Source organism: Triturus cristatus, chromosome 11 (genome assembly GCF_964204655.1).
Source record: "Triturus cristatus chromosome 11, aTriCri1.1, whole genome shotgun sequence".
NCBI lineage: Eukaryota > Metazoa > Chordata > Amphibia > Caudata > Salamandridae > Triturus > Triturus cristatus.
Window position 1 is genome coordinate 875,188,078 of NC_140594.1, and position 21,250 is coordinate 875,209,327.

Here is a 21,250-nt window from a genome sequence, read left to right on the forward strand (position 1 = left end):
GGATGTTTTTATTTCACTGAAAACACGATGGGAAACAAATGTAATGACTGAGTGATACTGTTAGTACATTCTAGCAATTATAGCAGTCAACAGAACTGCTGTCTGTATGCAATGCACTGCTGAAACACCTCTAGTTACAAAAACATTATCCTACAACTTTATGATCAATGTTTTCAAAGCTATAACTAAATTTAGTGAAACAAACATTTTGTGATTTGCTTCACGGCCAGAGTGGATAACAGGGATTTGACAATAATACATGAAATACTACCCATTTGTTTGTCTGTTATGATCTATTGCCCTAAACTCAAAGTTTTCACATATGCATATTTAGGTACACATTGTCACAATAATTTGCCAAACAATGATTACAACTAAGACATGCCTGTCCAAGAGTTTTGGTAGCCGAAAAGGAGAGTCACTGTTACTAAAGTCAATAGTTAATAGAGCATAAACAGCTTGTGATAAATAATCCTACGGAGCTCAAATTCAAATGTTAATTTCAGAGCAAAATTAGATCCAACAGCTGCAAAGAGGCCAATGAAAAGGCACATTTAAATTTAGTGTAACATAAGAAGTTAAAACTCTAACAGGTGATCAACAGACCCCCCCACCCCTTTATAGTGTAGACATCGTGTACCAACTCATTGAGATGGCGGGGTACATTTCAAGCTGTCACCAGTGTCGGCAAAATGTCACACACATTTTAAAACTCATTTTGCTACAAAAAGTAGAGATTGGGAAGACAGTAGCAAGCTGGTCTGCACAGTGTTGATACTTTTTTCATAACTTCAAAAATCAGAAAGCAGTGATCTGAACCTGTATTCAGTATGAAAAAGCAAGTAAGTCACAGAAAGGGCTTAGGCATTTTTTAAAAACCCAACCACTACAGCAGAACAAACTCTTCACTCATTTTAGATGCCAAAAGAGGCCTAAGGTTCTAGCTGGACACAGACGGGTTTCCCTGTGACAAAACAACACATTTCAAGATAGGTTAAAGCGACAATAACTTTCTACGATGCAAAAGCTGGGAGGCCTCTGGCACAGAAAGTTAAATTTATTCCGCAAGAAGCATTGCTGCTTCATCAGCACTCTCTTTAGGGCTGCAACATGGAGGAGCACACACACCTCATGAAACACTAATGAGGCAAACAGTTGCAAACAGAGATGCAACAGTAGGGCAGGAAGCTCTTCACCAGTTCTTCAAATAAAGTGAGCCTGTTCCTTTGACATTCCACCATCATCATATATGGTATAAATCATTTGGAAATGTTCACAGCTTGCTATTCTGATTGCAAGCAAGTGAATCTATGAAAGATTCAATGTTGGAGAAACACAAGTTATTAACCTTTAACTGTGATTCTCCAGTGCTGATATTTTTCATAGATACATATGCGACCCACCTTCCACACCAGATAAAGGATCACCTCAGTCATTTCTACCATGGGTTTCCATTACTTGTGCTATGAAATTTGAGGTGTAAACTCCTCTGGGAGGGTGATTCACCGAGAACTCTCACCTTATTGGCCAAAGTTCTGATCTTTTATAATGAGGTGGATGTATTATTTAAGTGAACTCTTGCTGACGTCCTTACTTATGTTAGTGCCCTGTACTGCTATTTCAAAGTTACAGAGGGACTACCATTTTCTAAGGGGGAGTGATTCAAGCATCTGAATCCAGGAAAGAGCCATTGCTGGAGAATTTTAATGCTATGGAGTAGGTAGAGGTGTAGGAGGGTAAGGGGGATTTTAGCATGTGAGGTTGTGAGGTAAAGGGTGCTAAGAATAACTATAGGAATTAGGGCTGTACAGAGGTAAAGGGAGGTATGGGTAATTTTAGGGTTCATGGGTGGGTAGAGTTAAACCTCGTACAATACCAGTGAAATTCAGCAGTTAGTTACCTGAGCTAACTATAACTTATGCTCCCGCAATGCACTGCTCATGACCTCATATATTACATCACTCATGATATGGTCAGTGACATCACTGATGACATCACTGATGACATCTCAAATGACGTCATCAGTGACTGTAGTGTTTTCTAAACATTTTTGTGTGTTAAACATATATACTAAGGTACCACAAAATCTAAACGAGTATACTTTGGGTACTGCTGAGTGATTCCCTTTTTTAACATAGTTTATGTGAATTGCTGTATGAGTGGCTGTATTAGTGAGCGGGTGGGTGTGGCAGTGGCTGTATGGGTCAGTGAGTGGGTGTCTGAATGGCTGTATGAGTGACTGGGTGTGTAAGTGGCTGCATAGGTGAGTGAGTAGCTGTTTGAGTGAGTGGTTAAGTGAGTTTGTGTGTGAGTGGCTGTATGGAAGAGTGAATGAATGTGGGATTGGCTGTATGGGTGAGTGAGTGGTTGTATGGATGTGTGAATGGATATATAAGTGGCTGTGTCGTGTGTGTGAGTGGTTGTGTGAGTGAGTGAGTGGTTGTATGGGTGAGTGAGTGGCTCTACTGAGAGGATGTATGGGTAAGTAAGAGGGTTTGTGAGTAGCTGTATAGATTAATTACTGGGTGTAAACACTAGATTATTGGCGCAGTGCTGACACATTTCAAACACTCATCCCCAGCCAAGAGGGGAGGGAGTCCAAACTGCGGTGGCATAGTGAGCAAATGAACAATAGAATTAGGCCCAGATCTCTGTACTGGGGGTGCATGTTTGACATTTTTTCAACATTCTGTCCATCAACTGTTCTAATAACTGGGTGTGCCAGTAGCTGTATGAGTGTGTGAGTGGCTGTATGGGTGAGTGACTGGTTGTATTATCACGCTCTATGAGTGAGTGAGTGGGTGGGTGAGAGGTTGTATGGGGGCATAAGTGGCTCTGTGGATGGTGTCATTTGAGATGTCATCAATGATGTCACTGACCATGTTATGAGTAATGTAATATGTGAGGTCATAAGCAGTGCATTGCAGGGGTGTAAGTTATAGTTAGCTAAGGTAACTATAACTGCTGAATTTCTATGGTTTTGTACGAGTGAAATCTGAGCTTACTATAACGTTCCTTTAATCTTCGTTTTTTTCAGTACATTTCTAAGGATTTTCAAAATGTATTTCCTAAACTATAACGTCCCTATAACCTTTGTTGTTTTAAGTGAATTTCTAAGGTTTTTTAAATTGTATTTCCTAACTGTAACCAATAACCTCTGACACTAAGTGTCTGAGTGAGTTCATGATTGTCTCAGTGGGAGTATGAATGTCTGAGAAGGTTTGTAAGTGGGTGTGAGAGAGTATGAGTGGGGCTGTAAGTAGATATATGTGTCTGAGTGGGTCTGTAAGTCTCTGATTGGGGTGGGCGGTAAACTCCGCTCAGCTGGCGGAGTTTGTGGAGTTTTGCCACTTAGAGCTCTGCTTGGAATGCAGAGTTCGGGAATAAGTCCGCCAGCCGCTGACAGAGCTGAGTTTACTGGCGCACTCACATGTAGACTTCATCCCTTAACCAATAGTGCACCAGGATGCCCCTTTCAAGAGAGGTTGACAAAGGGGGCTGGTCCCCAACAAGGTCTCAGCAATCCCACTGTGGGTGATTTACTTGTGGCAACAATAGGGATTATTGCACCCCAACGACCCTCAGCAGCCAAGGGGACTTCATCCCCCAACCAGTAGTGCAACAGGAGGCCCCTTTGCAGAGTGATTGAGAAAGGCGACGGGGCCTCTGACGAGGTCTCAGAAATCCCTCTTTGGGGACTTACTTGTGGCAACAATAAGGGTTCTTGCCCCCAACGACCCACAGCAGCCAAGGGGACTACATTCCTCAACCAGTAGTGCGCCAGGAGGCACCTTTGCAGAGTGGTTGAGAAAGGGGGCCGGGCCTCCGACGAGGTCTGAGGAATCCTGCTGTGGGGGACTAACTTATGGCTGTTATTTAGTGGTCCAGGGGTCCGCACGCTAGCCCCCCCCCCCCCCCCCCCTAAACCTTTCTTTAGTCCCCGGAAGGTGGTGGTCCTCGGGGCTCAAAGAGCCTCAGAAAAAGGAGTCCATGCACACACCCTTTTAAAAAAAAATATATATATATGCTTCGGGGACCTGGGACATCCAGGGGCTGTATTAGAAATTAGCGCGAGAGCCGGCTTTTTAAAAAAAACAAATTGGTTGCATTTTTTGCACCATTCTTTTCTTTCTTTTAAAGTGTTTTTTTGGCCCATGACCAGAGCTAAGGGGTCAGGGCATTCCTAACCTGCTCCTTTTTTGTCTTATCAAAATGTTTCTTTGTAGGACTCAGCCCCAAGATGGCTGCCAACCCTTCACGTCCCTATATATCCAAATTAGCATTTTCATTAATATCTCAAATATTGCTGAACAGATTTACACCAATACACTAAAAGGTCAATTTTTGCACCAAACACAACCTTTCTGCCAAATTTGGTGAAATTCTGTTCAGGGGGTCGGGCTGTAGCTGTGCATGCCCATTGCATGGGGAAACACACTTTAGGGCCTCCCCCTCCCTTTTTATCAGCTCCCGCTTGAAGGATCACCCCAAAACATCCAAGATGGCAGCTGAAATGAGTGGCAAACTAGTTTTGAAAATTTCATGATGATTCATCAAACAGGGCTAAAGTTATTGGCATAACAAAAAAAGGTTTTCCTATGGAAACTACATCCCGATCATAACTACCTATTGACAACCGCCAGTAGGATATATACACATGCATACATGTGTGTGTGTACATATATATATATACATATATATACACACACACACACACACACATGTATGCATGTTCCACCTAAACTTGGGAACTACCTAGTGTTCTCTGCTTTTTTTTGTTGCATACTTTATGCGGCACTCTAGGCCTGAAAGGGCAGGAATGTGGCGTATTTATCCAATAGGGTGCATTCCTGTCCTTTTCCATTTTGCTGGCGCCGTTTTGGAAGCCTATTGCCAATGCAAGTACCATTGCACCATGTTGCAGGGTGCCTGTGTTGTAGGCAGGATTGTTTTGTACAGGAAGGGGCGCCTTCCTGCACAAAAACAATCCTGAGAGGCTTTTTCCTTTTTCTGCAGCACACATAGAAAGAGGAAAATATGAGGAGAAATAAAGATATTTCTTCATGTTATGCCTCTCCCAGTGAAGAGTATTGTTTTGGCGCATTCCCATGGTTTACAAGGTCCAGTAAATCAGGAAATGTGCCAAAAACCATGGGAATTGCATGGGAACACCCACGCAATGCCCATGGAGTGCCTACCCATGGCAGTGTAAAGCAATGCAGTGATTTGTGGTGCGTTGTGTTACTTCAGATGTTTGGAGCCTCTTAAAGCCTTGCGTGGCTTAAAAAAACATGGCTTGCGTCATTCTTGCACCATGTTGCATGGTGCAAAAGCAACACAAACCGGTTTATATAAATATTTGTTCTTTTCGCTACTGGCGGTCACAAGTAGGTAGTTATTGTTAGGATGGAGATTCTATCAAAAAGGTCATATTCAGTTGGCTATATCTTTGGCGCTGGTTGATGAATCTTCCTGTAATTTTCTGTCAAAATTTGCCCAGTAATGCAGACGGTGTCTTGTAAGTTTTGGGTTGTTTCGTGTAGTGGGGGCCGGGAAAAAAGGGGCGGGGTTCCAAACTGCATTTTACTCATGTTAATCTTCATAGGACCTTTAGACACGACTATAGCCCAGACAGCTGGACAGCATTACACCAAATTTGGGAGGGAGCTAAATCTTGGTAAGCAGATTGTGCTTTTTGTGATTTGGTGTAAATCTGTTCAGTAGTTTGAGAGGTATTAAATGGAAAACAAATTTGTATATGTAAGGACGAAGATTACCCGCGTATCCACCTGTGAGTAATCCAAAGATTCACTCACACTAGCGAACTCCTGATTGGCTAGCCGCACCTTCAAAGAAAAGTTGCGGCTGCCATTTTGTTTGCTGGGGAACGGTCGCAGGCGTTGAAAACTACAGTGAATATTGAGTGATGGGGTCAGGTGAGAGGTTTCCTGACCCCTTGTGTATGCTTAAAATGAGGGGTGAGGGTGTATTATAGTCATGAAAATGCCTAATTTTTTTTTTATCGTTTCCGAACACCACAGACTGCACGCGAGGCTCAATGCGGCCCCCGCCTCCCGTGTAACTTTGTGGGGGATCCACATATATTTATATACTCGCTCTTCTCTCACAGTTACTCAGTTACTCACATACTCATAAAGGTACTGCTACACCTACTCACTATCCCATACAGACACTCTCACATCCACTATTACACCAATGCACACACTGTCACGTCTATTCACATACCCATGGAGACACTGTCACACCCATTCACAACCCCAATACAGATTCTGTCACACCCATTCACATACCAATAGAGACACCTATACACCCATTCACATACCCATAGAGACTCAGTGACACCCATTTACAAACGTATACAGTCACTGTCACACCCATTCATAACCCCATAGAGGCACTCTCACACCCATTCACAAACCCATACAAGAAGTGTCACCCACACATTCACTAACCCATACAGAAACTCTCACACCCTTTCATATACCTATACAGGCCTCCTTTATTTCCATTTACATACCCATACAGTCACACCCAATCACATACACATACATAGACTGTCACCTCCTATCACATACCCATGTAGACACCTTTATACCCATTCACATACCCATACAGAGACTGTCAAACCATCTCACATATACATACATAGACTGTCAGACCATCTCACATACCCATACACAGTATCACAACCATTCACATACCTATAGACTCTCACATCCTCTGATATACCCATCGACACCTGTATAACCATTCACATATCCATAGAGACTCTCACCCCCCACATAACCATGCAGAGTTCCTTTATTCCATTCACATATACACAGTAGCCCACACATTTACATATCCATACACTCACACCCTCTCACATACCCATAGAAACTCTCACATACCCAGAGACTCTTACACTCACTCCCATACTTAAACAGCACCACACCCATTCACATACCTATACAGAAACTTTCACACCCTTTCATATACCTTTACAGACTTCTTTTATTCACATTCACATACCCATACCCATACAGACAGTGTCACACCCAATCGCATACCCAGAGACTCTCACATGCCCGTACAGAGACCATTATAGACACCCAGGTACATACTAATGCATACACTGACACACCCAGCTACACAGAAATTCTGACACTAACACACCAGGACATATACTAATGCATGAACTAACACACCATGGCACATACTGAAACATACACTAACAGACCCAGTGTAGGATGGCAGGATTCTTCTGCATGGTTACCCCCACTTTTTGCCTGGTGCTATGCTGGTTTTTGACTAGTCCGACTGGGATCCTGCTAATCAGGAGCTCAGTCTAGCTGCTTTCTCCCTTAAATTGTTGTGGTTAGTACTTGGGTACATCCCAGATTGGATACTAGGGTACCCTTACCAGTCCCTAGTATATGTCACAAAGGTACCCAGGGCATAGGTACCCCAGAGGTTCCCAATGGGCTGAAGCAGGCATTATGCCACCCACGGGAGACCATTCAAAATGGAACTACATGCCTGCCTCTGCAGCCTGTGGAAGCTGGTGGTAACACCACTTACTAAAGATATAGGTTTCCTAGGGCCACTGTACTTTAAGCCTATAAGTCACCCCTATAGCAGGCCTTATCAATCCTGAAGGTAGGGTGCTTGGTTCTAAGTTAGAGGGTGCCCCTGCAGGAGCAGGACACACCTGCAGCTAACGGAGTTCATTCTCCTGGGTTGTCAGTAAAGCAACCGTTTACTATATAAAGGGGCACAGCGTATTTACGCGATGACCATCTCGAAAACGGCTGCAATAAATCCTATCATGTTTGGTATCAAACATGTTTGAATCCTACCACCACACTGTAAACGGTGTGGGAGGTTTGATTCCAAGCACTGGAAGAGCCCTCCGTTAGGCTCTCAGTGTTCCCGGTGCCAACCTTCTAGACCCGGACAACACAAAATGGTTGCTGCCCACCAGAGACATATTTCTGCCCTCCTGCTGTTGAGCCACGTTTGAGCAGAGGAAGGTGGAACAATAGGCATCCTGACACAGGGAGGTGTGACCACCTCCCAGACAGGTTTTAGTGTATTGGGACCGTGTGGGTGCGCTTGCCAGCACCATAAAGTCTGCATGAGGGGCACACTTGGTGTACCTGTGCATAGACCACTTCAAACCAGTTCTGGGAGCCGCTGGCTCCCGCTCTGGTGCGAACCTGGACAAAGGACATGGGAGTAACGCCCTCCCGTCAGACCCTCCCCTGGGAGGGTCCCCTGAATCTTCCCAACCCTTTCCCTAGGGTACTTAAGAGTTTACCTTGGTGTAGGTCCCTAGACTCGTCGTGGGATATGATTCAGATCAGACACTACTTCTACCGCCTGGGCACTCTGGACTTCACTGAACTTCGTTTGGGCCTGACTTCGTCTCCCTTCAGGAACCTTCCAAGGCCTGTGAAGCATCAAAGACACTTGAAGGAATCTCCCGTGAAGTGTAGGAGTCACTCCGCTGCATTCGCAGGCACCGAAACTAAGTCAACCGGTCTGCTGATCCTGAGCTTCTCCGGACTCCAAAGGCTCTGCAATACAGGTGGTGGTTTTTCCCAGCTCCTGAGGCCTGCCCTCTCACCAAGTTTGAGACCAGTATCCCCTGTGGTGGTTGCAATAACCGAACCCCTGTGCACCGCATCAATTTGCAGTTGCAAGGGCTTGTTAACTTCTTACCAAGGAGAACTTCAGGCTCCAAGTAGCCCCAACCTCGAGCACCTCCAGTGCCCAGAATCTTCAGCTACACCGCATCATGGCCTGCATCTTTTGGTGAGCTGCTTGAGGTCCTAACGCGACTCCAGTGCCTCGGGCCTGTGGATCCACTAGAGGGTCACACTTGATTTTTTTGGCTCCCCTGATTGCTCGAGGCCTGCCCTGACTCCCCTGTTATTGGTGAGTCCCCTGGACCTTGCTGGCTCGGAAGTGGCTTCTTCTTTGATTCCTGCCTTGGTTGCATTTGCCAGGGCTTGTTGGTGCTCCCGCCGGACACCGACCCCTCAGCACTTGACATCCTTCATGGAACAGCTCTTGCACCACTCCTGGTCCTTCTCGGCATCGCCTGGTCCTCACAGCTGTAGAGTCAAGGCCATCGTCATCCAACCTGCAACACCAGACATCGGAGGGCATTTGCCTTCCAAGTCTCCTGGTCACCCCTGAGTGACATAGAATCTTGTCCCCTTTGCTTGCAGGTACATCTCATTCATCAAGAATCCATCCTCGCACTCCACCGGACATTTCTTCCTTCCTCCACAGCGGCACTTTCTTGAAGTCCTCCATTGGATTTGACGGCGGTTTCCGACACCACATCACACGTATGCACCCGGCTTCCCTGGTGTAGGTAACGAGGGTACTAGGGTATCCACGGGTGGGGCGACTCTCCAACCTTCTGTCTTCCAAGGGGTTTCTTCAGTGCCCATTGGGAAGAGTCCTTAGTCTTTAAAAATCCAACCGCGACTTGCACATAGAGTTGTACAGAGAATGCGGCCGTGTTTCCACACTGCACTCGCTCTCCATGGGGTCTCTATCTACTCACCTTGGGTGGTTCCTTGGAGCCCCAGCACTTCTACGTTCTCTCGACCCTGTCTTGATCCGAGTTGTGGTTTTTATTCCACTTTCTTAGTATATGGTTTGCCCTCTCCCCAATACAAATCTCCCCCCCCCTCCCCCCCCCTCCCCGGAGTCCACTGTGTATTTTGTGCTATTTACTGTGTTTTTCTCAGCTAAAGTATTCTGTGCATTGTGTTTATCTCCATGTTGGAGATACTGGAACGTACTAGAGAGTATTCTATAATAAATGCATTTTTTTATAAATACTTGGTGTGGTTCTTTTCACTTAATCTATACTATAAGATTGCATTCTGGTAAAACAAGCTGCTAGACACTCCTTCTCGACTAAGCCCGAAGGCTGCTCTCCACAGCTATCACTTAGAGATCTTTCTAAGGTTGTCTAAAACCTCTTAAATAACCATAAGGGTTGTCTGGACTGGTACACAGTGCCCACTTACATTAGCGGACATCATATACCAGGCTAGCTTTTCACACCCAGAAAAACACTGAGACACCCTGTCACACAGACTACATACACTGACACACCTATAGGCACACTAATGCATAGAATGACACACCCAGGGACAATCTAATGCAGATACTAATACACCCAGGCATATACTAATACATACGCTAACACATCTAGGCACAAATTGATATATACACTAATGCACCCAGGCACAAACGTATTCAAACACTGACACACCCAGACACACACTAATGCATACACTGACACACAGGCACATAGTAATGCATGCGCTGACATACCCAGGTACACACTAATGCAGACACTAACATGCCCAGGTGTGCCAGACACTGGCAAACCCTGTTGCATACTGATACATACACTAACCCACCCAGGCACCCATTGATTCATACACTGACACCCAGACACACACTGATGCATACACTGACACACCTAAACACACACTGATTCGTACGCTGACACACCCAGTCCCACACTTATTTATATAGCACCACAGCTACGCACACAACCGTCCATACACTGACACACCCAGGCACATATTTCTTCAAACGACACACTCAGGCACACAGTCATACATACACTGATACAACCAGAACACCTAATACATTCACTGACACACCCAAGTAGACACTCCTGCATACACTAATACACTCATCAATACACTCATAGATACACTGATGCACCCAGACACATACTCACTTGTACACTAATGCATCCATGTACTCACTAGTGCGCACACTGAAATACAGAGGCACACTATAGTAATGAGACAGACAGCTCGTTATGGAAAATATGGCGATTCTAACAAGAACCTTTTTTTAAAAAAAAATTACAACCAACTTTTTCTTCTTTATTTGAAAAAAGAACTACATTGAATGTAAAAAACTGGAGACAAATTGTTTGCAAAACAGTTGCATACTGAATAACAGTACTGTTTTTGAACAGTAAAAAGGAAACAAATGATGAATCTTGACCTTCTCCAACATGGTTATGTCATTCGTTTTCTTTACAACTAGCTCTTGGCAGTGGCAGTTGCCACAGTGAATAACCATTGGTTTTAGATAACTGCAGGTTGCTGTGATAGTAATGTTCCTGCAGTGTTGCCCAAGATGTTGATGGACCAGCATGAATTGAAGTAGTTGCTTTCTCTTTCATCATTGTTAAATTAACACGTTCATGGTAGGTCTTCACATGCTTCCACATCAATGATGTGCCATAACTATATTTCTTAAGAGTTTCCACACAGGCACCATAACCCAGACCCAAACATCACTCTCCTTTCTTGATGACACACCTTCATATGTATCACCTTCCTGCTCTGGTTGTAGAGAAGCTGCTGGAGGACTGCCTTCTGCCATATTTGCTCTTTAGGTAAAATGTTTGCACCTTTCTCCAACAAGAGACAGTATAAAAGTGACTGGATTGGGTGTAGTCTTATGAAAAAGATGGAAGTGGTTGAACAATAACCAATAGGAATGAAACTTTTCTTGCAAATCAATGGAGAGCGCCACAGAGCTTCAGATTCGCCGCAATGTTAAAACACTAATTTGCGCAGAAATAATATAGCATTATAGTCCGCCGTAGCGGGTTATACCGGCTGTTAAAGGCCCGCTGCAGCGTAACAAAGCAGAGGGACTTTAAAAGCCAGTATAGCCCTGCTACGAAGGGCAATAAGGCTATTAGAACATTCTGCCACTAGAGGGCAGAATGTTCTAACACAACAAAGCCTTCAGGGAACACGAGGGGATTGAAATCCCCTCAGGATCCCTGAAGTCTTTGTTCACAGCCAGAGCTGTGAACAAAGACACATTGGAATGTTGGTGCTCCGGGCTTATACCAGCCATTATAAGCCCGGAGCGCTCCATTGTTTTCAATGGAGCTTCCAACATTCCAATGTTCTAATAAACAATCATTCAGAATGTTTGAAATATGTTCATCCTTGGGGTATAATTTCAATTAGAAGCTTCTATAATCCTAAAAGTTTTTTAGGAAATCGGCGAATCTGCGGACTCCTTTACAACAGTTGATTGGAACAAAAACCATAGAAGACCATCAGAGGGCAATCTACGGTTCCGTGAGACATCCGCAGATCCTAAAAAAAATTTAAACTAAAAAAAAAGTAATAGTAGTTATGTGTAAATTAAAAGTACTATATTATTGTTTTAGCCAAAATATATTTTTTTCCTCCTTCATATTTTGCTCCAATTGTCACTGCTTTGAATTTGTTTTTTTAACTCTATTTAATATATAGCTTCCTTCCTTTTCCCTCATTGGTAGCACTTTCTCGTTGCTACTTTTTGTATTATTTTGAATACTTTCTCATTGTTTTCACCAGGTTTTTACCACTTTCTAAAACTTTTATATCACATTTTGAAAGTACCTATTCAGTCTTTTATCACTTGTACTATAAACTAGGAACAATAGAGGAGGCTGGCTAGCAGGCCAAGCTATATGGGAGGCTCTGTGAACAACCTACCACTGCATAAAACATTTAAAAAAAAAAAAGAAAAATCACTGAAATAAAACAAAGGTAGCAGGGACGTTATAGTTAGTGAATAGAATTAAAAAAACTTAGAAATTCACTGGAAAAAAACAAAGGTTACAGGTATGTTATCGTTAGGCTCACATTTCACTCGTATAAAACCAGAGAAATTCAGCAGGTTTAGTTAGCTGAGCTAGCAATAACTTACGCAAGTTCCAACAATGCACTGCTTATGACCTCACATATTACATCACGCATTACATGGCCAGTGACACGACTCATGACATCAGTGATGACATCTCAAATGACATCACTCATGACATCACTGATAACATAATCCATTGATTGTGACTATTTTCTAAAAGAATTTGGGTGTCAAACATATATACTAAGTTAAGTGACTGTGGGAGTGTCTGTATGGGTGACTGAGTTGGTGTGTAGTGGTGTATAGAAGACTGAGTGGGTTTGTGACAGAGTGTATACAGAAGTGGGTGGATGTGTAGGTTTTTGTAAGGGTGAGTGAGCGGATGAGTCTTTGGGTGTATTAGTAATGAGAGGCTTTGTGATTATCTCTGAGTGAATGGGTTTGTGTGTAAGTGGCTGTAAGGGTGAAGGAGAGGGTGAATGAGTGAGTGAACAGGTATATAAGTATATATATGAGTGACTGAGATGGTAAATGAGTATGTTTATGGGTGAATGAATGGGGTGCAAGTGGGTGTATGGGCAAGTAAGTGGGTGTGTGAGTGGCTGTATAGGTGAGTGAATGGGTGTGTGAGTGGCTGTATGGGAAGTGAGGGTGAGAGAGGTTGTATGGGAAAGTATGTGCTTGTGCCAGTCACTCTATAGGTGAGAGAGTACATGTGTTAGTTTATGTATGTGTTAGTTTATGTATGAATAAGTGAATGGGTATCTGAGTAACTATATTGGTGAGTGAGTGGTTGTGCGAGTAGCTGTATAGGTGAGTGAGAGGTGTGTAGCAGTATGGGTGACTGATTAAGTGTGTGGGTAGCAATATGGGTGCAAGACTGGGAATGTAAATGTATGTCTGTGTGACTGGAGTGGATGTATCAGTCAGTGATTAGGTGCATGAGTGGCTCTATATGTGAGTTACTGGTTGCTTTAGAGGCTGTATAGGCGAGTTGATGTGTATGTGCTTCTATGGATCAGTGAATTAGTGTGAGCGTTTGTATGGGTCTGTGTAAGGGTATGTCACTGGTCGTGTGGTAATGGGTGTATGAGATCTTGTGTTGGATTCTAGGTGGGGGTGTGAGTGCTTCTGTGGATGACATCATCAGTGATGTCCTTCAAGATGTCATTAGTAATGTAATGTGAGAGGTCATAAGTGATGTCCCTGACCAAGTCATCAGTGATGTAATATGTGAGATCAAATTCAGTGCATTTTGGGGGTGTAAGTTATAGTTAGCTGAGCTAACTACAACTGCTGAATTTCTCTTGTTTTGTACCAGTGAAATGTGAGCCTATATATATAACGTCACTGTAAGCTTTTTTTGTTTTTCAGTGAATTTCTAAGGTTGATTTAATTCTATTCCTTAACAATAACGTCCCTGTAACCTTTGTTTTTTCAGTATATAAATAGAACGGCAAGTGTGACTGCCTATTCAGTTGTAAAGTAAAGCACTTTAAATCATGACCCTAGTACCTGCTAGATAACTGTACTTATGACTGCCAGTTTAGTTGTAACATATAGCAATATTAGGTGTTTAGAGGAGTTCTGACAACTTTTGGTCCCAGTGCCAATGCACCTGCTGCACCATTCAAATCATGACCCTAGTGCTTGAAAGATAAATGCACTTGTGACAGCTGATTAGTTGTAAAATATAGCAATACTCAGTGTTTAATGGGGTGCCTAGAGCTTTTGGTTCTTGTGCCACTGCACTTGCTACACTATTGAAATCATGGCCCTAGTGTCTGCCAGATAACTGCACTTATGACTACCTAGTTAGTGTAAAATATAGCAATATTTGGTGTTCAGTGAAGGTCTGACAACATTTGGACCCGGTGCCATTGCACCTGCTGCACCATTTAAATCAAGTCCCTGAAGTCTCCACAATAAATGGGGTTTTAACAGTGCAAACAGCTTTAATAGAAGATAAGTATCGTAAATGCGCGCAACCAGGGGAAGATAAGTATCTGAAAATACTAAGGGCCATATGTAGGAAGCCCAATACCGGTCGGTAACGGCCGATTTTCGGTAAATATCCTGTTACCGACCGGTATTCAGGCTTTTGGTATGTAGGGGGCACATTTCAGGATTCGGTAATTTACCGAATCGGTAAAATTACCGAATCGGTAATTTTACCGATTCGGTAAATACCGAATCCTGAAATGATATGTAGGGGGAGTGTGTGGTTGTTGTGGGGATTCGTTATTTACCACCAACTAAATGTTGGTGGTAAATGACGAATAGCTGGAAAAAAGCATTTCTTTGCACTTTGAAGTGTGCAATGTGGCAGACATACATGCCCTTAGGGCATGTATGTGTGCCACATGTGCACACATGCAGGAATCAGGGGTGCAACAGGGTGTCACTGTGACACCCTGCCACCCTTGATTGTGCTCCCCCCATTACTGAATCGGTATTTACCGATTCGGTAATGGTAACTAGCTTCCCATTGATTCCTATGGGCCTCCTGGCCCATAGGAATCAATGGGAAGCCAGTTACCATTACCGAATCGGTAAATACCGATTCTAAATTACTGACCCATTCCGATTCGGTAAAAATTATCGATGGATTACCTACATAGCATTTACCACTTCATAAATACCGAATCGGTAAAATTCGGTATTTATGAAGTGGTGAATGTTAGGCTACCTACATATGGCCCTAAATGCTGTGCAACCTTAATGTAAGAAAAAAAGTTCCACCCACTAAAGCAGATTGGGATGAGCACTTTGGCCTAGTGAACCGGTAAGTGAAGCCCCTGTTAAGATATATTAAAAACAATGGATGTCACAGTTGTGCAGGCGAAACCTAAAAAGGGCACACAATCCACGGGCACGCAAATATTATCTTTTGGTGCAAAACATTGTCAGATGCCATATTTCCCACATATCCAAACATTTATTTAACGATAAAGCTAAACGGCAGCTAGATTTCAATTTCTTGATCTGGTATTAGAACATTGGAATGTTGGAAGCTCCATTGAAAACAATGGAGTGCTCCGGGCTTATAATGGCTGATATAAGCCCTGAGCTCCAACATTCCAATGCTTCTTTGTTCACAGCTCTGGCTGTGAACAAAGGCTTAAGGGAACCTGAGGGGATTGCAATCCCCTCCCGCTCCCTGAAGCTTTTCTTTTATTTGTTAGAACATTCTGCCCTCTAGTGGCAGAATGTTTTAATAGCCTTATAGCCCTTCGTAGCTGGGCCATACCGGCTATTAATGTCCCGCTGCCTTGTTAAAGTCCCTCGCCTTCAGCTCGGGCCTTTAACGATGCAGTGGGCCTTTAATAGCCGGTATAGCCCGCTACGGCGGGCTATAAGGCTATATTAACGTCTTCCGTAGGTGGTAATATCAGGACTGGGCATAAACAGCCCCTGTGCTTCGGAGATGTGTTGCACTGGCATCTGTTTCAGTGCACATTTCGATAAGTAATACCTCAAGAATGTTCCGCAGAGGAAAAACGTCAGGAGGGAAAATGTGAATCTGGTGTGATAACTCTCATTCCACTCGTTATTACACATTCTGACCACAAAACTGAGATGTAACATAATCCCGGGGTAAACTGAAAGGTGCAGTATTGGTATCTCTATAGAAAGTATTACAAATGGTAATTCCAAGAAACCTGCAATGAAGCTCTACACTTGCAGTACAGAACGATGAATCTCATTAATAAATCTCATGCAAACGGTGCTGAAGTAAGTCTTGTAACTTCTGCCCTGTAGACAATCCTGAAAATCTCCAAGGTTAGCCTTAATCCTTATGGGTTCCAGAGTAGCGTGCTACTCGCCAAAAAAGCGCTTCAAAACCCCATCGGGGTAGCAAGCGCTATATAAATATAAACCTCTTTCCCTCTTCTATTCCGCAACCTACCCTTCTCTATCCAAATAACTGAATAAATTAATTCATATTTCACTATACTAATTTTACTAATTTTCAACACTAATCCTTTATGGGTTCCAGAATAGCGCCTTACACACCAGAAAAACGCTTCAACACCTATCAGGGGTAACAGGTGCTAAATGAATGCAAACCTTTCTTCCCCTTTTATCCCTCCGCTATCCTTCTCACTCCAAAAAACTGACTAATGTCCACCACTCAAATTACTTTCATATTTCACTATACTAATTCAGCACTAATCATTTATGGGTTTCCGGAGTAGCGTGCTTCAACACCCCATCAGGGGTAACAAGCGCTATATAAATACAAAACTTTTTTTTTCCTCTTCTATCCTTCTGCTATACTTCTGAATCCAAATAACTGACGAACCTATCCACCACTTAAAATTTACTTGCATGTTTCACTATACTAATTCAACACTAATCCTCTATGGGTCCCGGAGTGGCATGCTACTCGCCGAAAAAGTGCTTCTACGCCTCGTCAGGGGTAGTAAGCGCTATATAAATGCAATTAAAATACAATACAAATATTCCGAATATTCCTCAAGCTCTTTGATGCATAACAGACTTGCATATGTTAGATTTTATAAAACACCATCGCCTTGACATGCTTCCACAGATCCCACAAAGACATTATAATGCTACTTTGCTAAAAGTTACTGCTTCTTTTCACTGCCACGTGCTTTCAACAACATGTCCTGTAACAATAGTTAGTGGTTAAGGGTTGCTTTGTAGAGGGATCTTTGATAGGACTCAATGAACAATAAAAGTTGCTGCCTATGTTCCCACGAAAAGGTGAAATGCCTTGCACTGTTATTATTTCACAAAACAGTTACAGCAAACTCCATCCTTTCTATACGCTTTCACGCATTACTGTGATTACTGCTCAGTTTAATTGATTGCTTGAGGTTATTGTATCTGATTATAGTCTTGGTTTATAATTGCCAGGGTTTAGGTGTGTACGATGGACCAGTTTTATTTCTGTCACTTTAAGTTGAATTAGAAAATTGGAATGTTGGGAGCTCCATTGAAAACAATGGAGTGCTCCGGGCTTATATTGGCTGGTATAAGCCCGGAGCACCAACATTCCAATGTGTCTTTGTTCACAGCTCTGGCTGTGAACAAAGACTTCAGGGAGCCTGAGGGGATTTCAATCCCCTCGCGCTCCCTGAAGGCTTTGTTTTGTTAGAACATTCTGCCCTCTAGTGGCAGAATGTTCTAATAGCCTTATAGCCCTTCGTAGCAGGGCTATACCGGCTTTTAAAGTCCCTCTGCTTTGTTAAAGTCCCTCGCCTTCGGCTCGGGCCTTTAACACTGCAGCCGGCCTTTAACAGCCGGTATAGCCCGCTACGGCGGGCTATAAGGCTATAGTAATGTATTGCTTTGCTATTGTCAGGATTCTTTATGGTTGAGTTGAGAAATTAGATGATTTCTCATAAATCTAGTTTGGGACTTGGCCTACATAATATTTTCAGATTTGTATATGTATTCACTGAAATTTCCCAAACAAAGAAAAAGTGTGGGTGTGTGAGAGCAGCTTTATGCAGACACACCCATCTCCTGCAAATGTAGTTATTTATTTGCACATATATGACACAAACAGTGAGAAGCTGAAAAATTTTTTTTGCCTCAACTGAGGAGCTTACAGTGAAGTAGCCACCAAGCAGACAGGAATGCTAAACACTACGCTGCCTTGTACACAAAAGGAAGCCATTTCAACCCCACTGTACCACACCCCCTGTACCATACAGCAGGAAAGCCAGATGCAGTCTAAAACAGAGTCAAGAACTGTGTCATTACATCTTCAGGGAGAAGGTTCTGGATTCTTCATATTTTACAGGCTGCCCAAGATACAGCTAATTACAGAGGTCTCAAACAACTGACCGGTATTTGGTACACCTGGCTGTTTCCAAGTATCGTCAATTTTACCTGTTACTGCTGTGCGAAAAATGAAGTCTAAAAAGGCTATACAAGTCTGGTCCAAATGAGACTTTGCTACTTTTGCTAGACAATAACAATGTATTTTATATGGAGCTCCCTACCACACGTATGCAGTTTCCAAGGGCTTGAAATAACAGAGGCAGACGCAAACTTTTCTGGATTTAAATTGTGGTATCCCCGACACAACATGTTTTGGCATGGCTCCTTGTGTCTTTTTTTACAGTAGCAGTGTCCTGGTGTATCCCTTTGCCAGGAATACCACATACAAGATAGGACTAATGCCCATTGATGGAGTTAAGAGCGGCTAATGTGGTGTTAGAGGAGAAGAGTTAAAAAAAATACTCAATTCTAAGTACAAATACTTGCGGATGACATACTGGCTCTATTTGAAGATGAAAGTTGACTGCAACCTCTAATAATCTTTGAAGAAAGAGATGTATAGTCATGTTTGGCATAAATTATCAAGGCTTATTCATATTTTCTATTCCCCAGGTTTACTGCATCTTACTATATCGAAGAGAATGAGAAGATGAACTAGCAGCCAGACTGCATAGATGTTCCTGTAGCATGCCCAACTTGCCATTTTTGAGTAAGTCCATAGAAGTTCCCATGCAATTTCTGTATCAAACACCAACTGCAGTGCTCCCCACCAAAACAATGGCACCTCCCAGGACACAGGCGTGATCGCGTTGTCTATGACTCCCCTCTTGTAGGAACCTTCCTGGTGGGTGTAGAACAGCAATGTCTATTTGGTCCCAGACAAAAGTACACTGAACGTCACCACTGGGGGTACATTTCCCTCACTAGTGTTAGTTTTTAGACAACCCACTTAATTTGCTAGTGTGCTGAACAAAATGGAGGATGGCTGCTGCTGCCCACTGGAAAACCACTGGCCTGCAAGGAGTCATTTTAATGTGATACTACCAAAGCATCTCCTCTGGAACTGTTATACCTAATATCACTTGACCAGGCCAGCCACAGAGAATGCACAGAGCTTTGCGATATCCAGCACACTGAAGTTGTTCACTTACCAGCTTGGCCTTGAATAGTGGCTGTCTTTCTTACCTGAACATGGTCACAACCTAAATCTCTGCCAAAGGCCAAACTGCTCTTTACATGCGGTGTTTACCTACTGGCATGGAAAATACCAGTCAGCGTTAGGATCCACAGGATCCAACCCAGAGTGAGCAAAAGCCCTCCAGACCCCTCAATAGAGATGGAAGAGAATTCTAAGAACGTGCCTACAAAAGTGGTAAATTACACCGAGTAGTGGCGAGTCTATCTAGCAAGCAAGCTTCCCTGAACCAGCGTGTTCTTTGTGACTATGAGGCCTACCCCTAGCACTACTACTGTTACCCTTTATATACTGCTACCCATTAGCCTACTTCTGACCTGGCATGAATACAGGCCGGTCAAAAGCCTTTGGTCTCTAAGCTAGAAAAAGTTTTCCTATGTCACAGAAGGGGGTCTCCATGACCCTCTAGGTCTGTGCAGTGGTTCATGCACCCAGATGGCACCCAAATCCACTGGATCCTGAGCTAGTAGACTGGACTCTGATGTCCCTTTGCGTGTCAGTTTCTACACCTTGCCCCTCTTATAACTCAGTTTCATAGCCGGAAGCAACCCTGACCTCTGACAATATAAAAACTGACTCTCTAAGTGACCACAACCATTGACCCTGTGCCCCTTTAAGGAATATGTTAACAGATTTTAAGTTATAAGCCCAAGATAGTCTCTCATTTGTAACAGGGTCGGCCCAGAAACCACATATTTCAATCATGACCAAAGGTTTTTGAGGTCACAAACTTTGTAACAGTTAGTGCTAGATAAAGACTACCACCATTCCTTCTAATCTTTACTCTTCTACAAATTTAAGGTGCTAAATTAAAGGATATCCTTTCAAAGAAATAAGCCTGGTTGGAAATATATTTTTTTATTGTCTTGGTAATGATTGTGTTATACTGTTTCTATGATCAAACTTTGTACTACCTCCTTTAAGCTAGATCTTCACTCCTCAACCAAGCACTGCAAAGTGAGAAAGGTTTGGAGGGCGACTTTTCCGTAACAGACCCAGCATTCAACATCCTGGCTAGTCAAAAACACAAGCAATCTCACCTTTGATAATTCTAAGCAGTTGCTACAGCTTCAAGGATCTAACAAAAGAGGCTGAAACATGGTATTGATTTATATGCTATGCATTGGCGTAATATGAAAGCAGTCTTGATAAATTTATGTCACTTTCAATCGGGACTAGTTGAAAAACCATAGGGCAATTGTTTATATCTCTTAAACAAGATAAATCTGCATTAAACAGTCTGCATATGTGCTGAAATAGGTCATTTACTATAACCAATTCCAAATTAAATGTCAATCGCTCCAAATGATTTAACTTTACTTTGAATCTTTCCTGGTAAGAAATGTATCAATAATTATGTATGTTTAGTAACTTTAAACAAAGGAATTAAGAAAATATAAAATTATTTAATCTTTACTTACGCCTCCTGGAGCTTGCCGTGTTGCACTTGAGGCTTGAAATACTTTGGGAGGTTCATTTCCGACTTTGGAGTATGTCATTACCGAAGAAGAGCTGAACGAGTGTGAATTAGGTCCAACTGGTAAGCAATCCTAAAAGGATGATTTCAATTTGTTAAGAAGGTTAAGGCTT

The 21,250-nt window shown here is 42.9% G+C and overlaps 1 protein-coding gene across 2 annotated transcripts in view; it reads right to left on the bottom strand.

The window, feature by feature from the left end:
- Positions 1–21,250, bottom strand: part of MLF1 (myeloid leukemia factor 1) — a 179,956-nt gene that overhangs the window by 77,461 nt on the left and 81,245 nt on the right. For both annotated transcript variants that reach the window (XM_085634742.1, XM_085634741.1), the window contains one exon: positions 21,082–21,210. In XM_085634742.1, coding sequence (XP_085490868.1) covers positions 21,082–21,210 — 129 coding nt within the window. The remainder of the gene's footprint in view (positions 1–21,081; positions 21,211–21,250) is intronic.